This window comes from Macaca fascicularis, chromosome 9 (genome assembly GCF_037993035.2).
Source record: "Macaca fascicularis isolate 582-1 chromosome 9, T2T-MFA8v1.1".
NCBI classification, from domain to species: Eukaryota; Metazoa; Chordata; class Mammalia; order Primates; family Cercopithecidae; genus Macaca; species Macaca fascicularis.
In genome coordinates this window covers 111,259,984-111,279,148 of record NC_088383.1, presented here as the reverse complement: position 1 = coordinate 111,279,148, position 19,165 = coordinate 111,259,984, and the positions used below count along the sequence as shown (strand labels likewise).

The 19,165-nt window shown below is 43.0% G+C and overlaps 1 protein-coding gene across 32 annotated transcripts in view; it reads right to left on the bottom strand.

Annotated features, from left to right (window-relative positions):
• The window catches only part of GBF1 (golgi brefeldin A resistant guanine nucleotide exchange factor 1), a 154,193-nt gene that overhangs the window by 113,215 nt on the left and 21,813 nt on the right, over positions 1-19,165 (bottom strand). For all 32 annotated transcript variants that reach the window (XR_012418168.1, XR_012418169.1, XR_012418170.1 and 29 more), the window contains exons 2-3: positions 9,693-9,798; positions 8,285-8,351 (exon numbers count right to left, since the gene is read on the bottom strand). Coding sequence is in view for 22 of the 32 variants with exons in the window: in XM_045361445.3 (XP_045217380.1) it covers positions 8,285-8,351; positions 9,693-9,798 (173 nt within the window). In the remaining 10 variants the exon portion in view is untranslated. The remainder of the gene's footprint in view (positions 1-8,284; positions 8,352-9,692; positions 9,799-19,165) is intronic.

Genomic DNA, 19,165 nt, shown 5'->3' with positions numbered 1-19,165 from the left:
CACCACCAGCAACTTTGATACCCACCACAAACCACACTGTTACACTGCCCCCTAATCTTTGCTACAAAGAAATTAGGTTTCTCTGTTTTTGAGAGCTAAACTATTAAGAGTGCTCTTTCCTCTTTTTTTTTGCAACTCCTTTTCTGATACATACAGTAGAAAATGTGCCCTCCCACCAGCCAGCAAACTAGTTCTGATGGCTAAGTGTGCCCGGGTATGAGGAAGAGAAAAAGAGAGAGCTGAACCCATGAGAAGCCAGACTATGCCGAGCTGTTTCTTCTCAAGAGTCTTCATTTTCTAACCTTGAGTACAAACAAATGTTTGGAAGAACTTCTTGGTTTAGAAGTGTCAAGTGAAGAGCATTCATAAATCATTTGGGGAAGGCCCCAGTAAAAAGAAATGGCAAAGTCAAGTCATCAAAATATAGGCCTCTTGGAGCCACCCTATTAATATGAATAGTCCCTGGGGAAAAAAAGAATCACAGTACCTTTATTTACTCTAACTGTGCCGAAATGTCTACAAGTCTGTGGCCACTCAAGTTACTGAGATTCTAAGGTGCCAAAGTCAGTCTGACTAAAATTCAAGTTACATTCTAATGCATTACTCAATTACAGTTTTATATTTTATTATAAACCAAGAAAGTAAAACAGGGCACAGGAAATGGATACTTTTAAGTGTGCCCATTGCCTTTCCTAACACTCAGCCCTTCACAAAATTTGTCTGCCAAATTTTATCACGTTTGGTTCTTTTAGTTTCTACGTAGGCTTTGAACAATTCACAAGCTCAATTCCAAGTGGGACAAAAGTTAATGACTCATTCAACTTTCTTCTCATGCTGATTAATAATGATACATTACTTACTCCCTAAACTATAGACCCTGTAGGAAAAAATAAAAGTATGCATTTAATCAATAGGACTCCAGCAAATTTTTTTCATATAATATACTCGCTTTTGTTGTTGTTGTTGTTGTTGTTGTTGAGATGGAGTCTTGATCTGCCACCCAGGCTGGAGTGCAATGGCACGATCTCAGCTCACAGCAATCTCCACCTCCTGGGTTCAAGCAATTCTCCTGCTTCAGCCTCCTGAGTAGCTGGGACTACCGGCGTGCACCACTGCACCTGGCTAATTTTTGTATTTTTAGTAGAGACAGGGTTTCACCATGTTGGCCAGGCTCGTCTTGAACTCCTGACCTCAAGTCATCCACTTGCCTCAGCCTCCCAAAGTGCTGGGATTACAGGTGTGAGCCACCATGCCTGGCCCATATAATATACTCTTATTCAGTCTTTTTCCTGACAATGACTGCTAAAATCTCTTTTCTCTACACCTCCCCATTTTCCAAATGAAACAGATTAAACTTGAGGTATCAGGCATTCTCAAACAGTTTCTTTTCTACCTAAGTGGCTACTGCTAAGAGACCCAGGCCAGACAGGTGTTAAGTCATAATTCCTCCCAGGTTGGCTTCCAGACTCTGTTTAAATGTTCTCTGCAAACCTCTGGAGGTTAGATGGACTCAAACGTCCTAGCTCAGACTCTGAATTCACAAAGCTGGAGACAGACAGTACCCTACAGGTGTGTTTGTCCAGGATAAACTATATTTAAATAAACTCCTGACACATCCACTTTCTCCTGGCACCTGCTTCTCCCTCTTAAAACTCAAGCACACCGTAACTTGCTGTCCCAGTAAGCTCTGTAAAAAAAATATCCTATCCCCCCGAAATATGCTATGCAACCCACCAATGTCTTTGGGAATAGCTAAACTCTGGCCATAACAGCTTTACATGCGAAAGCCAAACAAGCAAATAATAAGCTACAAGCTATTGTTTTTGCTTATTTCTTTGGCTTGTTTCTTAAGGAAAGAGCAGGAATAAGAAAAGATGGCAGCAGATTGCTCTCATTCACGGTCATCCACTCCATGCCTGACAGGGACCATACGGCATAAAGTAGAGGCTACAAAACGTCAGCTTTGGAATGATCAGCCAGAGTCATTAGTCCTGTCAAACCAGTGGCTATGAGGGCAGGAAGTCTGACTGATTGTTTACCATTATAGACCCACTTCCTAAGTACCTAAGAAAAATACCACATAGTCAATAAATATCGGTTAGAAGCAACTCTATAAGCTAGGCCCTGAAGGAATTCAAATCTTGGGGAATCCCCAGAAGAAAAGGTCTGAGAAACTAGAACAATGTTACAGTTAATACAGGTACCTATACTGGGCCTCAAGACCACCTTAGTCTTACACTGAGAACCCCCAGTCCTGATAACCAAAACTGGACATTAGGTCCTCAGAGCTAAAAAGACCTGGGACTATCTCTAAAGGCAAACTCCTCACCACACACCCCCATACGCACATAGACACATGCACACCCTAAGAAGTCCTCCTCAAGCCCTGACCCTGGAGGCTTTAAAGTAAGTCATTAAAAGATGATCCCATAAGAGAAGATTTTGGTTGTGGTACTTACTTTCATTCATTCATTCATTCATTCACTCACTGAAATAGGGTCTTACTCTGTTACTCAGGCTGGAGTACAGTGGTGCAATCATGGCTCACCGTAACCTTGAACTCCTGGGCTCAAGTGATCCTCCCACCTCAGCCTAAGTAGCTGGAACTACAGTTGTGCGCCACCATGCCCAACTAATTTTTTTTATTTTTATTTTTGTAGAGATGGGGGGAGTCTTGGTATGTTGCCCAGGCTGGTCTTGAACTCCCAGCCTCAAGCAATCCTGCTGTCTTGGCCACCCAAAGTGCTAGATTACAGATGTGAGTCACTGCACCTAGCCTGGTTGTGATACTTTTAGACTGTTCCTCTCCTGCTTTAAACCAAAAATTTCCCGGAAAAGAATCTCTTTGTAATGATCTAAGTTTAAAGACCAAGGACAAAGACGGACTATATCTGGAGGTAATGACCACAACCAAACACCACAATTCAAAACTGACTATAGCCCTTTCCATAAAGCTATACTGGATAAAGGGAACTAAGGCTTGCAAGGACTTACCTAGTCTGGGAACAAAGAGATCAAAGACCACAGACCATATGGGCTACAAGCATTCCTATAAACTGTCTAATCTTGTCAGATCTAAAACTAAGAGCAATATCAAGTATCCTGATATGTCACTTTCCCTTCCATGCCCCATCCCATGCCAAAGATCCTACCACAAGGTCTAGCTGCGAGACTGAGATAACTCCCACATGCAAGAGCCCAAAAAGATTCCTAGAAGGATAAAAGGAAATGTGTCTTTGGAATCTAAACCCATGGCAGGGCTTGGTCAGATGTAAGAGAGAGGCAGTGGCCCTTCTGCCCCTAAGGCCAGGACACCCCAGTCCTGCAGGCAGCACAGAGTTAACTACCCACCCGCTCTGAGAAGCACAAAGGTACATCACTGCAACATGCCTAACATTTACATTGCCTCTCTCTGCTCATTAAACAGGTTTTGGTTAAATAATGAACAAACTGTATTACAGACTCCGATGAGAATTCCAAAATTATAAATCAACTGGGAAAGCCCAAAGGGGCAGACAGACAGGGAGGGGGGAGAAGGATAATATTGACTAATATAAAGGGCGCAGCTTGACAGTGGATATTCCTGCCACACCTGATCAAACACACTCCGTGGGGGGAGGGGAAAGAGAGCAAGAGAGGGGAGATGGGACAAGACAGCCTGAAATTTGCATCCGGAAAAGATTAAAACGGATTCTTTGGGGATAGAGAAAATACATAATATATATTACTATAAATGCAAAACTGTACTAAAAGCTAACTCAAATGTCAAAGATTACAGTTTGAATAAATTTAAATATAAAAGCCATGTGCTTCCTTGAGTTAATGAGAGAGACATAAAAGGACAAACTGGGCCAGAAGCTGAACAGAGCCTTATGCTGCCTTTGCTGGGTAATGGGTCCAAAGCACAGCAGTGACTACAGAGACTTCCCTCCACAGCTCTGAGACCTGAGAAAAAAACTGGCAAATTCACAACTTCTGCAGCCTACATTTTCCTCCTTTATAAACTGAGATATGATTCACATACTATAAAATTACCCTTTTCAAGTATACAACTCAGTGATTTCTTGTATATTCACAAAGTTGTGCAACCATCACTACTATCTAAATCTAGAACATTTTCATCACCCCAAAAAGAAACCCTGTAGCCATTAGCAGTCACTCTCCATACCCCTCCCAGCCCCTGGTAACCACACATCTGTTTTAACTCCTTCAGAATAATCTAAAAGGAGTCCTGAGAGGACTTCAAGACCAAATGAGGGCGAGCAATCAAGTCTCTCTCACTGGTGGTAAGCTAAGGTTTTGTCCAAAGTAACAGTATGCAAACTTTGCTCTTGGACACCCTTTTTCTTCCAAGAGCAATCCTCTTTCCAAATTTGGTATTATTAGAATATCTTATTACTCTAAATGCTATAGACCTTGTAGTCATCATACAGTTTAGGCAACTACTGACTGTAAATGTGGTCCAATGACATACATCTGTAAGAATAACTAGTATGGACTTAGCCAACCTTACTGGAGAAAAGGACTTATTTCCTTCACAATAATCAGATGATATTCCTGGAAAAGTAGTGTAGGTAGTGCTTACACACTTTTTTTTTTTTTGAGACGGAGTCTCGCTCTGTCGCCCAGGCTAGAGTGCAGTGGCCGGATCTCAGCTCACTGCAAGCTCCACCTCCCAGGTTTACGCCATTCTCCTGCCTCAGCCTCCTGAGTAGCTGGGACTACAGGCACCTTGCCACCTTGCCTGGCTAGTTTTTTGTATTTTTTAGTAGAGACGGGATTTCACCACGTTAGCCAGGATGGTCTCGATCTCCTGACCTCGTGATCCACCCATCTCAGCCTCCCAAAGTGCTAGGATTACAGGCTTGAGCCACCGCGCCCGGCCTATACTTTAAAGATTCTTTCTACAAGCAAAGAAAAAAAATCACTTTGGTTTACTGACAATGTCCAATGAACCACCCATTTCCAACAGTGATAGTCTTACCAATCAAGCCAGCAGAAAGCCTAGAAAAATGCAAACAGAAAGCCTTTGCAAAAAAGAACCACATCCAAGTCAGGTTCATGAGAAACTGGGTAGAAGTCCTAGAATTCCTGCCATCCCTCCTCCAATCTAAGTGGTACACCTTAACTGGTCATATAACACAAGCACATTTCCTTCAGTTTTCTCTCCAAGTTCAAAACCCTTTCCCAGCCTCCTACCATTAATAAGCTTCCAGGAAAGCAGTCCTCCTGACACTGCCAATCAGAAAAATGTTTGTTTCCGTAAAAGAAACAAGAAATTAGTCATGGATTGTACAGTCCAGGACCACAGGGACAGCTGACCCATAAACCTGCTCCTGGGAGCCAGCACTGTGTGTGGGGTCAGAAGCAATAGGAAGACCATGAAATGCTCTATTTTAGGTCTACTCTGTCATTTTCTCAGGCAGGTAATATGCTAAAAACCAAGAACAATGTAGCAACTTTGGCAGGCACCATTTCAATATATGCCACAGCTGTTGGCCTTGGAAAACACTACTACCTTCCTTCTCACTCTAGGGAAAAGCTTAGCAACACCCAGAGATGTTCCTGCTACCAATGAGAGAACTGGCTCTTGAACACACTCTGGTTTTACTAGTTCCAAGAGCAGATAATCTGGCTGGATTTCTAACCCAAGGACATAAGAAAATCAGGCGGCAGACTCAACTTCAATAGCTCTTAAATAGTCTACAATTCCTAGACTGCATCACTCACCACAGGTATGGTCTCTGAGGTAAAATCTTGGGACATGTTAGCATAAAGAAAAGAAGCATGGGATCTGGATTTGATGGCAGGCAGGAAATGTGGCTCTGTGAGGAGAGCAGCACCACCTCAGCTTCTCAAGGTTTGCAGAGTGCCCAAAAGGCCTACAAGGCTACCAGGGTGATCTCAGTCATTTTAGGGTATTGCCAGCCACTTATAACAACAATCCTTCACTGTGTATAAGATGTTTATCAAGTGTTTCCAATTATATTAACTTGTTTGATCCTCTTAATATCTCTTAAGAAGATAGCACTCTGGGCCGGGCGCAGTGGCTCAAGCCTGTAATCCCAGCACTTTGGGAGGCCGAGATGGGCGGATCACGAGGTCAGGAGATGGAGACCATCCTGGCTAACATGGTGAAACCCCGTCTCTACTAAAAAATACAAAAAACTAGCCGGGCGAGGTGGCGGGCGCCTGTAGTCCCAGCTACTTGGGAGGCTGAGGCAGGAGAATGGCGTAAACCCGGGAGGCGGAGCTTGCAGTGAGCTGAGATCTGGCCACTGCACTCCAGCCTGGGCGACAGAGCGAGACTCTGTCTCAAAAAAAAAAAAAAGAAGATAGTACTCTGAATTCAAAACCAAACAAAAAGAACTATAAATCTCCATTCATTATATTTCCTTTCTAATTGGGATATGTAAGCTTTATCTGTAAAATTTTTAAAAAAATTCTGTGCAAGTAGCCAACATTCTAAAGCAGTCAAGTACCAGTCAGTACAGGCCATAAAATAAGAACATGCCACCTAGTAGCAGCATTTGCCCTGCTAACTAGTTAACAATTGCCTCCTCTACACTTGAGCCTTCTTGGCTAACATTTCCAAAGCTGTTTCAATTGAGTGTAATTTGCTCCTTTGAAGAAAATATGGTTGGGAGGCCAAGGTGGGAGGATCACTTGAGGTCAGAAGTTTGAGACCAGCCTGGCCAACACGGTGAAACATGATCTCTACTAAAAATACAAAAATTAGCCAGGCATGGTGGCACATGCCTATAATCCCAGTTAGGAGGCTGAGGCAGAAGATTTGCTTGAACCCAAGAGGCAGAAGTTGCAGTGAGCCGAGATGGCACCACTTCACAAAAAGAAAATATGGGCTGGGTGCGGTGGCTCACGTCTGTACTCCCAGCACTTAGGACGCCAAGGCAAGTGGATCATCTGAGGTCAAGAGTCTGAGACCAGCCTGGCCAACATGGTGAAACTCCGTCTCTAGTAAAAACACAAAAATCAGCCAGGTGTGGTGGTGCATGTCTGTAATCCCAGATACTTGGGAGGCTGCGGCACGAAAATCGCTTGAATCTAGGAGATGGAGGTTGCAGTGAGCCGAGATCACACCACTGCACTCCAGCCTGGACAACAGAGAGACACACTGTTTCAAAAAAAAAAAAAAAAAAAAAGGGCCAGGTGCGGTGGCTCACGCCTGTAATCCCAGCACTTTAGGAGGCTGAGGTGGGTGGATCACGAGGTCAGGAGATCGAGACCATCCTGGCTAACATGGTGAAACCCCGTCTCTACTAAAAATACATAAAATTAGCCAGGCGAGGTGGCGGGCACCTGTAGTCCCAGCTACTCAGGAGGCTGAGGCAGGAGAATGGCGTGAACCCAGGAGGCAGAGCTTGCAGTGAGCCGAGACTGTGCCACTGCACTCCAGCCTGGGCGACAGAGCGAGACTCCGTCTCCACTTTAGCCCATGTTTAGGAAAGTAAAAAAAATTTTTCTCCAGATATTCTCCCATATTTCTAATGAAAAGAAGAAATTTTCTTATTTATTGTTTGTTTAATTTGCAGAAGCCGAAACACCATCCAATTACAGTCTGACATATGTCACTAGCAAAAAGCACTCCAGGGTTATACACTGCAGGAGCCCTTTATGGCCAACAAAGGAACATAGCTCTGAAGCTTTCCCTTTCAGCCTGTATCTACATCCCCTTGGTTTTGACACTCTCCTCCTTCCCTGCCAGTGTGTGTGTGTGTGTGTATATGTATATATGCAAAATAAACACACACACACAAATATAAGGCATTTAATGTGTATATTATCCTCTAGTCACATGTACAGAAGCAATATAGAGCAAAGAGCTCTAAACCAGGCGTTAACCACACTGCACTCCAGCCTGGGCAATAGAGTGAGGCTCTTCCTCAGAAAAAAAAAAAAAAAAAAAAGAAAATATAGGCCAGGCACAGTGGCTTAAGCCTGGAATCCCAACACTTTGAGAGGCCAAGACAGGAGGATTGCTTGAGCTCAGGCATTTGAAACCAGCCTGGGCAACATAGCAAGACCCTGTCTCTATAAAATAAACAAAAAAGAAAAAATATATTGCTCATTCATTTATGTATTATCTACGGCTGCTTTTGAGTTACAAAGGCAGAATTAAGTAGTTGTGCAGTTGTGCATGGCCCACAGAGGCTAAATTATTTACTACAAAGTCCTTTATAAAAAAAGTTTGTCCATCCTTTCAATAAATCAAACACATATTTTTTTACCAAAATTAGTAATTCACATACATATGGAGACTTACCTGTTATATTGTTTAAAACCTCCTTTAGATGACCGAAACTATGCAGCAGAGGATCCCGTTCTTCATCCTGTAGGACACATAGATTAAAAGTAAGTCATTATTGGGCCAAAAGAGGAAAAGGAAAATAAAGGACAGATCAAGGGCTCTTTCTCTGAATCTAATCAGAAAATCCTGTAAGTCTTCCTTCTGAGGAAAAGAAAATTAGCCATAGTTCATATTTTTCTGTTCCCTAATCTCTTTTTTTTTTTTTTTTTTTGAGACGGAGTCTCGCTCTGTCGCCCAGGCTGGAGTGCAGTGGCGCGATCTCGGCTCACTGCAAGCTCCGCCTCCCGAGTTCACGCCATTCTCCTGCCTCAGCCTCCCGAGTAGCTGGGACTACAGGCGCCCACAACCGCGCCCAGCTAATTTTTTGTATTTTTAGTAGAGACGGGGTTTCACCGTGGTCTCGATCTCCTGACCTTGTGATCCGCCCGCCTCGGCCTCCCAAAGTGCTGGGATTACAGGCGTGAGCCACCGCGCCCGGCCCCCTAATCTCTTATTTCGTAGAGATACTCTGGGCTTATCCAAAATAGTGAATCCTTAAGTGCTAATCTATATCATCACCATAGCACTCAAGCTACTACAGATTGCCAGGTCCTTTCTATGTGTATTATTCTGTCTTCTCTCCTTTTTCATACCCATTATGTCATCATACATATTCATTTCAACCATTATGTCATCATACATATTCATTTCAAAGATACTCCTGATGCCATTCTCACCTCTAAATCAATATATTTTTATGAAAGAACTTGAGAAATTTCCAAATGCACTTACCAGTTATGTTCATATAAACTCCCAAGATGGCAATTTCTAAACTTGTTTTTACAACTGTGCCAAAAATTGTTTTACACAATTCTACAAAAAAAATCCTCAAACATATATAACAAAGAAAGCCAACTGTATAACAGGTAAGTTTCTTACTCATCTGATTGGTAAGATATGGCCTACTCTATACATGGAAGTTTGCTGAACCCCCAAGAAGGAGTACTATCACTAAGTCATGTTCTATGTATCAGTAACTACCCGGATTTAAATAAATTTGATAGCTAATTATAGTCCTAAAGAATTAGAAAATAAGGAATCTTTCTGACACTTTTAGGCATACTAAAGAGGTCCCAGGCACAGGACTAGCTTAAGCTGTTTACAAAAATATTTAGAAGTAGAATGGTGTCATCTTTTGGGTCCCAGAGGAAAAAAAAGACAGCCTATATATCTGATGCTAGTTGGTATACAAAAAACAAGATATCAAGAACAACTCTGAATTCCTACTACTCTCATTACTAGGAATTTGATTACTCTTTTAACCACGCCAACAGATCCCCTACAAAAACTTGGTGACCAGGCTATTTATCCATTTCCTACTTACCAGTGGTGTATGGGTGCTCCATCGGGCATTTCGTTTGATGGCCCCAACCACAATGTTAATCTCCCCTTGAATGATGTAAATATTCTTATCCACCATCTTGGCAAACCTACCAAAACAGTTAGGATAATAGTCTGGTTAATATTTGGTTACCCAAAGCATACCCAAGCTTAAAAATCGGTACCTGATAAGGTTAGAATTGTGATTTAACTTTTCAGTACTAAGATTTTCTTTCTTTTTTTTTGTTTTTTTTTGAGGCGGAGTTTCACTCTTGTTGCCCAGGCTGGAGTGCAATGGCACGATCTCAGCTTACCACAACCTCTGCCTCCCAGGTTCAAGCAATTCTCCTGCCTCAGCCTCCCGAGTAGCTGGGATTACAGGCATGCGCCACCATATCCAGCTAATTTTGTATTTTTTTCAGTAGAGACGGGGTTTCTCCGTGTTAGTCAGGCTGGTCTCGAACTCCAGACCTCAGGTAATTTGCCCGGCTGGGCCTCCCAAAGTGCTTGGATTACAGGCGTGGGCCAGTACAGGCGCCTAGCCAGTACCAACATTTTCTATACTCATAAAATCTGTTAGCCAGGTGCGGTGGCTCAGGCCTGTAATCCCAGCACTTTGGGAGGCCGAGGCAGGTGGATCACCTGAGGTTGGGAGTTCAAGGTCAGCCTGACCAACATGGAGAAACCCCCTCTCCACTAAAAACACAAAAAATTAGCCAAGCATGGTGATGCATGCCTGTAATCTCAGCTACTCGGGAGGCTGAGGTAGGAGAATTGCTTGAACCCGGGAGGCAGAGGTTGTGATGAGCCAAGATCACACCATTGCACTCCAGCCTGGGCAACAAGAGTGAAACTCCATTTCAAAAAAAAAAAAATCTGTAATACTAAAATGAGATGAAGTCCATCTTATGTTATGAATCCAACTATCTGGCTCTCCTAGGGGGTCTTTAGAAGTTCAAGGTAGTTCAAGATACAACTCAAAGCAAGTCAATCCAGAAAACTTTTCAAACGCACCTCAACAATCCTCAGGAAGCATGTTAAATTCTTCAAAGTCAATTGTTCCCAAAGTTCTATGATGCCTTTAAGTACACAGATACAACTATAATGTCAGCTTGTTAAAAACAGTATTTCTGGCCAAACGTGGTGGCTCATGCCTATAATCCTAGCACTTCGGGAGGACAAGGCGGGAGGATTGCTTGAGTACAGGAATTTGAGACCAGCCTGGGCAACATAACAAGACACTCTCTCTCGCTCTCCCCTAAATACATAGCCTTCCCTTTGTTCTTTTTTATCTACTCAATAAAGTAACAGTGAAGATTCAAGTTAAAGAAGAGAATAAAGGTTGTTGGAAGCATAGCGTTGGTTTAGAACCACAATTGCAATATCAGCCTAAAGGCTGCATCCAGGCCAGGTGAAGTGGCTCACACATGCAATCCCAGCACTTTGGGAATCCAAGGCAGGAGAATCAGTTGAGCCCAGGAGTTGAGACCAGCCTGGGCAAACAGTGAGACCCAGTCTCTACCAAAAAAACAAAAGTAAAAAATTAGCTAGACATGGTGGCACACACCTGTAGTCCTAGTTTCTGAGGAGGCTGAGGCAGGAGGATCACTTGAGCTCAGGAGTTCGAGGCTGCAGAGAGCTATGATCCCACAACTGCACTCCAGCCTGGGTCATAGAGCAAGACACTATCTCTAAAAATATATAAATATAAATATAAATATAAAATATAAATAAGTGACTGCATCCAACTGGCCCAGTCAGTTCCAGAAAACTGGACAGTGACAGTCACAAGACCTTTGAAAAGTTCTGAAAAGTCATATTAACTTACAGCAAGAAAGCATTAATATGATACGTAAATACAAAATAAAAGGTCTGTGCTAATATACCCGAACTTATAACCATAACTATCCCTAAAGAAGGTGCTATGAAATCAGGGTGCAATCAGAGGATACTTGAGCCCTATCTGTAATGTTTTTGTCTTTTGGGGTTTTTTTGAGACAGGGTCTCACTCTGTCACCCAGGTTGGAGTCCTGTGGCACTGTCATGCCTCACTGCAGACCTGAACTCTTGGGTTCAAGCAATCCTCCTGCCTTAGCCTCCTGAGTAGCAGGGACTTCAGGCGCACACCACCACACCCAACTAATTTTTGTATTTTTTTGTAGAGATGGGGTCTCACTTTGTTGCCCAGGATGGATCTGTAATGTTTCAATTTTTTACGAAAAGGTCAGGCACTGTGGCTCGCACCTGTAATCCCAGCACTTCAGGAGTGCCAAGGCGGGTAAATCACCTGAGCTCCAGACCAGCCTGGTCAACATAGTGAAACCCATCTCCATTCAAAACACAAAAACTGGCCAGGCGTGGTGGAGAGCGCCTGTAATCCCAGTTTACTTGGGTGGCTGAGGCAGAAGAATTGCTTGAACCTGGGAGGCAGAGGTTAAAGCGAGCTGAGATTACACCACTGTACTCCAGCCTGGGCAATGGAGCCAGACTCCATCTCAAAAAAAGAAAAAAAATACTTTCTCTTTTTTTACAAAAAGAAAGTATTACCGTACTATCAATATAATTAAACATTAATAATGATAAGAGGTATACAATTTCTGCCCTTGAGGCATTTATACAGTTTAGTGGAATAGATATGAAAACTGAGACACAGCCAGAGATATAGAGAAAGAAATGTACTCAGCAAATAGCTCAATCTGCATATTTTGCATAACATGAGGCCCCCCAGAAAGTGAAAAGCATGAAAACCACCATGATAAAGAAAAAAGAAACTGGTACAAATTTTGTCCAGGGGCCAGGTGCAGTAGCTCACACCTTTAAACCCCAACACTGTGGAAGGCTGAGGTGGGCAGATTGTTTGAGCCCAGGAGTTCGGGACCAGCCTCGGCAACATGGCGAACCCTGTCTCTACAAAAAATACAAAAATTGGCCGGGCGCGGTGGCTCACGCCTGTAATCCCTGCACTTTGGGAGGCCGAGGCGGGCGGATCACGAGGTCAGTAGATCGAGACCATCCTGGCTAACACGGTGAAACCCCGTCTCTACTAAAATACAAAAAATTAGCCGGGCGCAGTGGCGGGCGCCTGTAGTCCCAGCTACTCCGGAGGCTGAGGCAGGAGAATGGCGCGAACCCGGGAGGCGGAGCTTGCAGTGAGCCGAGATGGTGCCACTGCACTGCAGCCTGGGCAACAGAGTGAAGACTCCGCCTCAAAAAAAAAAAAAAAAAAATACAAAAATTAGCCAGGTGTGGTAGTGCACACCAGTAGTCCCAGCTGGTAGGGAGGCTGAGGTGGGAGGATTGCTTGAGGCCGGCAGATCGAGGCTATAGTAGATCGAGAGTGCGTTTGTGCCACTGCACTCCAGCCTGGGCAACAGAGCGAGACTCTGTCTTAAAAAAATAATAATAGGCCAGACGCGGTGGCTCACGCCTGTAATCCCAACACTTTGTGAAGCTGAGGTGGGCAGATCACAAGGTCAGAAGATCGAGACCATCCTGACTAACACAGTGAAACCCCATCTCTACTAAAAATACAAAAAAATTAACCGGGCATGGTGGGGGGCGCCTGTAGTCCCAGCTACTCAGGAGGCTGAGGCAGGAGAATGGCATGAACCCGGGAGGCAGAGTTTGCAGTGAGCCGAGATTGCGCCACTGTACTCCAGCCTGGGCGACAGAGTGAGACTCCGTCTCAAAAAATAAAATAAAATAAAATAAAATAATAATAATAATAATGTGTCCATGCCCACAACACGTCCCCAGTCCACAAGGGAATCCAACACAAGATTTATATTAATGACAATTTAAAGAACTAGGTTAGTCTCAGAAGACTATCTGCTTTCCACATGCTCTAGGAATACAACAATGTTCTCTTCTGAGAAGGTTCAATGATATGAATGTACAACCATCCTCTCTTATGAGAAGGAGGAGGAGGAGAACTTAGAAATAAAGGAAAGATAAATTCAAAAATGATTTAAAGAATCAGAAGAGAAAATATTAAATCTCTCCTCGTATTTCCCCTTCCTTAAATCATGTAGGCAAGATGAATATGCTCTAGGTCTCTGGAAGGACTTGTAAGAAACTGCTAAGAGGTTGCTGCCTCCAGGGAAAGAAACCAGATGACTAGGGAACTAAGTGGTGGAGGAGTGAAAGGAAGACTAACTTTTCTCTGTATATTCTTTTTTACCTTTTGAATTTTGTGTCACAAACATATATTACCTATTAACTACTTTTAAATTTTAATCAACGGATTTACTAAAAATGAATAAGCTCTTTAGGAAAGAACTAACCACTTTCTAAGATAGCAAAGGTCTAAGCAAAAAATCATTGTAAAAAAGAAACATCCAGGGCTGGGCGCAGTGGCTCACGCCTATAATCCCAGCACTTTGGGAGGCTGAGGTGGGCAGATCACCTGAGGTTGGGAGTTCAAGACCAGCCTGGCCAACAGGGTGAAACCCTGCCTCAACTAAAAATACAAAAATTAGCCAGGTATGGTGACACGCACCTGTAATTCCAGCTGCTTGGGAGGCTGAGGCAGGAGAATCACTTGAACCCAGGAGGCAGAGGTTGCAGTGAGCCGAGATCACACCACTGCATTCCAGCCTGGGCAACAGAGTGAGACTCTGTCTCATAAAAAAAAGAAACATCTAGGGAATGAAGAGGAATTATTTTCAAGTATTATGCTGAGCTGCCTAATCTCCTTCTAGGTCTCTGAGTGTATGTCTCCTCACTCAGGGAATCTCCAAACAGTTGTGCCCTTCAGCTTCAGATGGGAAACTGATGAACCACTTGCTGTCTGGTAGCCAATGGCCGAGAAATCCCTTGTCACCAGGTCATAAAGGCCTGCAGAAACCTCATAAAAGTATAGTAGAAACAAACTTAAGATTTATCTTGCGTCAGAGATAACAAGAGAAATACATCCATTATGTACCCACACAAATGAAAAATTAATAGAAAAAAATAAATAAGAGAGGGAACAACTAAATAAATACCAACTAATACCCTTAGCCAGATAAGCCACTGGTCCAGAGACTCTGAGTAACATGTACCCTTGAAAGCACTGTCCATTTAAAGCTGGGTCTAGAACATTCCCCTAGTGCTCTGTGGCATCCCAGTTACCTCAACAGGATCCAAAGAGGAGTCACTGTATCACTTGGCAACTCTGTCTATATCCAAACAAAAGCAGAAGAAAAAGAAACAATAAATTGGATTCTTATTTAATGGAATACCAAAAATATATCTCAGGTTATTTAAATATGAAAAGCAAAACTTGAAATCTCTTAGAAGCTAATATATGAGAATATTTTCTTTTTGATTTTTTTTTTTAGAGATAGGGTCTTGCTATGTTGCCGAACCTGGACTCAAACTCCTAGGCTCAAGCAATCCTTCCACGTCAGCCTCCTGAATAGCTGAGACAACAGGTGTGCGCCACAGCACCTAGCTACAGGACAGTATTTTAATAAACTCAGCATAAGGGAGAAGTACCTAAACAGGAAACAAAAAGTAAAACCTCTTTAAAAAATCGGTGAATTCAACAATGTTAAAATTTAAAATGTCTGTTCAAAAGATACCATAAAAAAGAGGGAAAAGATAAGGCACAAACCAGAAGAAAATATTTGTAGCACATATAACTAATAAAGGAATAATATACAGAGCATACAATAACTGCTGCAAAACTACAAGAACCAGACATATAACCCCTCCCCAAAATTGGTAACAGACATGCATAGGCGTTTCATAGAATAGGAAACATAAACAGCAAATAAATACATGAAAAGATTATTAGCTTCATTAATAATCAGGAAAATTACAAAATAAGATTATAATGATATACCACTTTATATTCCTGAAATAGCAAAACACTTTAAATCTGATAATACTTAAAAGGCCAGGTGCTCATGCCTGTAATCCAGCATTTCAGGAGGCCGATGCAGGAGAATCACTTGAGCCCAGGAATTTGAGAACAGCCTGGGCAACATGGCAAAACTCCATCTCTACAAAAAATTTAAAAATTAGTAGGGCATGGTGGCACGTGCCTGTAGTCCCAGCTACATGCGAGGCTGAAGTGATCACTTGAGCCTAGGAGGTCAAGGCTGCAGTGAGCCATGATCACACTACTGTACTCCAGCCTGGGCAACAGAGTAAGACCCTGTCTCAAAAAAAAAAAAAAAAAATTCTTTTTAAATTGGTAAAAAAATGCAGACCAAATGGCTGTTATGTATCTAAATTAATATGAATTTGTATAACAATTCGGCATTATCTTACAAAGCTAAAGCACTTCATATCCTGTATTACAGCAATTCCACTTCTAGGACTATACCCCAGAGAAGCTCACAAAAAAAACTGAGAATAGTGGCAAGGGGCAGGGAGTGTCGGGGAACTAACAGGGAAGGGCATACATGCAGCCTCAGTTTTGGTAATGTTGTTTTTCAAGCTGGGTGGCAGCCACTGGTGCCCCATATATGCTACACATATTCTTTGTATAAAACAGACCCTCGGCTGGGGGCAGTGGCTCATGCCTGTAATCCCAGCACTTTGGGAGGCTAAGGCGGGCAGATCAACTGAGGTCAGGAGTTTGAGACCAGCCTGGACAGCATGGTGAAATCCCCACTCTACTAAAAATACAAAAATTAGCTGGGCATGATGGCAGGGGCCTGTAATCCCAGCTATTCAGGAGGCTGAGGCGGGAGGATTGCTTGAATCCAGGAAGTGGAGTAAGCCAAGATTGCACCACTACAGCCTGGGCAGCAGAGCAAGACACCTGCTCAAAAAATAATAAAATAAAATAAAATAAAAGACCCTAAAAAGTTCTTTTGTTTTTTAATTTTTGGGTTTTTTTTTTTTGAGACAGGGTCTCATTCTGTGGCCTAGGCTGGAGTGCAGTGGTACAATCTTGGCTCACTGCAACATCTGCTTCCCAGGCTCAAGTGATCCTCCTACCTCAGCCTCCCAAGTAGCTAGAAATACAGGCACAAGCTACCAAGCCTGGCTAATTTTTTTGTATTTTTTGTAGAGACAACATTTTGCCATGTTGCCCAGGCTGGTCTCAAACTCCAGAGCTCAAAGCAATCTGCCTGCCTCAGACTCCCAAAATGCTGGGATTATAGGTGTGAGCCACCGTGCCCCGTCATTCCTACTTTTTAAAGTCATGGTCTTTGCTGCCTCTTTGCCTTTGCATATGAAGTTCCCTTTCTATTCTGAATGTTTTTTCTCACTCTTGTCCACCTGATAAACCCTTACTCATTCCATCCAAAAGTCAATGAGGGAGTCAGAATATCACAGTGGTTCTAAGAACAAGCTTACAACCACTTTATTTATTTATTTTCCACTTTTTTTTTTTTACTTTTTTTTTTTTTACTTTTTTTTTTTTTGAGACAGCGTTTCCCCCTTGTTGCCCAGGCTGGAGTCCAATGGCACAGTCTCAGCTCACTGTAACCTCCGCCTCCCAGGTTCAAGCGATTCTCCTGCCTCAACCTCCTGAGTAGCTGGGATTACATTCATGCACCACCATGCCTGGCCGATTTTATATTTTTAGTAGAGACGAGGTTTCTCCATGTTAGTCAGGCTGGTCTCAAACTCCCAGCCTCAGGTGATCTGCCTGCCTCGGCCTCCCAAAGTGCTGGGATTACAGGCGTAAGCCACTAAGCCCAGCCCTTTTTTTCACTTTTTTAGTATTTTCAGTAGAGTTGGGCCATGTTGGCCAGGCTGGTCTCAAACTCCTGGTCTCAAATTCCTGACCTCAAGTGATCTGCCTGCCTCAGTCTCTCAAAGTGCTGGGATTACAGGTATGAGCCACCACACCCGGCCACCCACAGCACTTTGTACCTATCTCTATTTAAACATATCTTGGCCAGGCACAGTGGCTGATGTCTGTGATCCCAGCACTTTGGGAGGCCAAGGCAGGAGCATCAGTTGAGCCTAGAAGTTCAAGACCAGCCTAGGCAACATGGCGAGACTCTGCATCTACAAAACATAAAGAAAAACTGGCCAGGTGTGGTGGCGCACACCTGTTGTCCCAGCTACTTGGGAGGCTAAGGCAGGAGGATCACTTGAGCTGACGAGTTCCAGGTTGCCCTGAGCTATGACCGTGCCACTGCACTCCAGCCTGGGTGACAGAGTGAGACTCTGCCTCAAATAAATAAATGAAAATAAAAATAAACACATCTCATACCAATTTATAATTATTTATTTAGTATATCTCCACCATGGGACTATCAGGCTCTATCTCAGGGGGAAAGACCATGATTTATTTACCTTTTTATCTCCAAAGCCTGACACATAGTAAGAAAAATGATCAATAAATACTGGATGAACAAATGAATTAAGTAACATCAAGATTGACTCTTCAAGAGTGGTACAGCACACATCCACCTCACAAGAAAAATGACTTCGTAGAAAACAATGACTCTGAGCCACACTGGCAAACCTTTTTTTGGTGTTCTGTATTTGCTTCTCTACCAGAAGTCACAAACCTTCCATACAGGTAAAAAGAACCCACATTTACCTACCAGCTAAATCATAATGCTTCTTTCTTCACATCTATCTTCCTGACATCTCCTCAAGTGTTATTTGCACATTCATATTTTTGTGAAATATATAATTTTTAATATAACTGTCAATTATTCATATATGTCTTATTTTCTTTGGCTCTAAATAGCTGTTTTTAGTACACTAGTGTTTAAGTTGTTTTTTTTTTTTTTTTAACTGCTTTTATGGTTTTTTTGTTTTGTTTGGTTTTTGTTTTTTTGTTTTGAGACGGAGTTTTGCTCTTGTCATCCAGGCTGGAGTACAGCGGCACGATCTTGGCTCATTGCAACCTCCACCTCCAGGGTTCAAGTGATTCTCCTGCCTCAGCCTCCTGAGTAGCTGGGATTACAGGCGCCCACCACCACACCTAGCTAATTTTTATATTTTTAGTAAAAACAGGGTTTCACAATGTTGGCCAAGCTGGCCTTGAATTCCTGACCTCAGGTGATCTGCCTGCCTTGACTTCCCAAAGTGCTGGGATTACAGGCATGAGCTACCGCGCCTGGCCTCTTAATCACTTTTAAACATTTTCCTTGGCCACGTGCAGTAGTTCTCATCGGTAATCCCAGCACTGTAGGAGGCCAAAGCAGGAGGAATGCTTGAGCTTAGGAGTCAGAGACCAGCCTAGGCAACATAAATTTAAAAAATAAAAATAAAAAGTAGTGGGACATAGTGGTACGTGCCTGTAGTCCGAGCTACTAGGGAGGCTAAAGCAGGAGGATCACTTGAGCCCAAAAAATCAAGGCTGCAATGAGCTATGATGACACCACTGCACTCTGGGCAACATGGTAAAACCCTGTCTCTACAAAAAATACAAAAATCAGGCAGGCTTGGTGGCAAGCGCCTATAGTCCCAGCTACTCAGGAGGCTGAGATGGGAGGATCACTTCAGCCTGAGAGGCAAAGGTTGCAGTGAGCCGAGATCTCACATCACTGCATTCCAGCTTGGGTGGCAGAG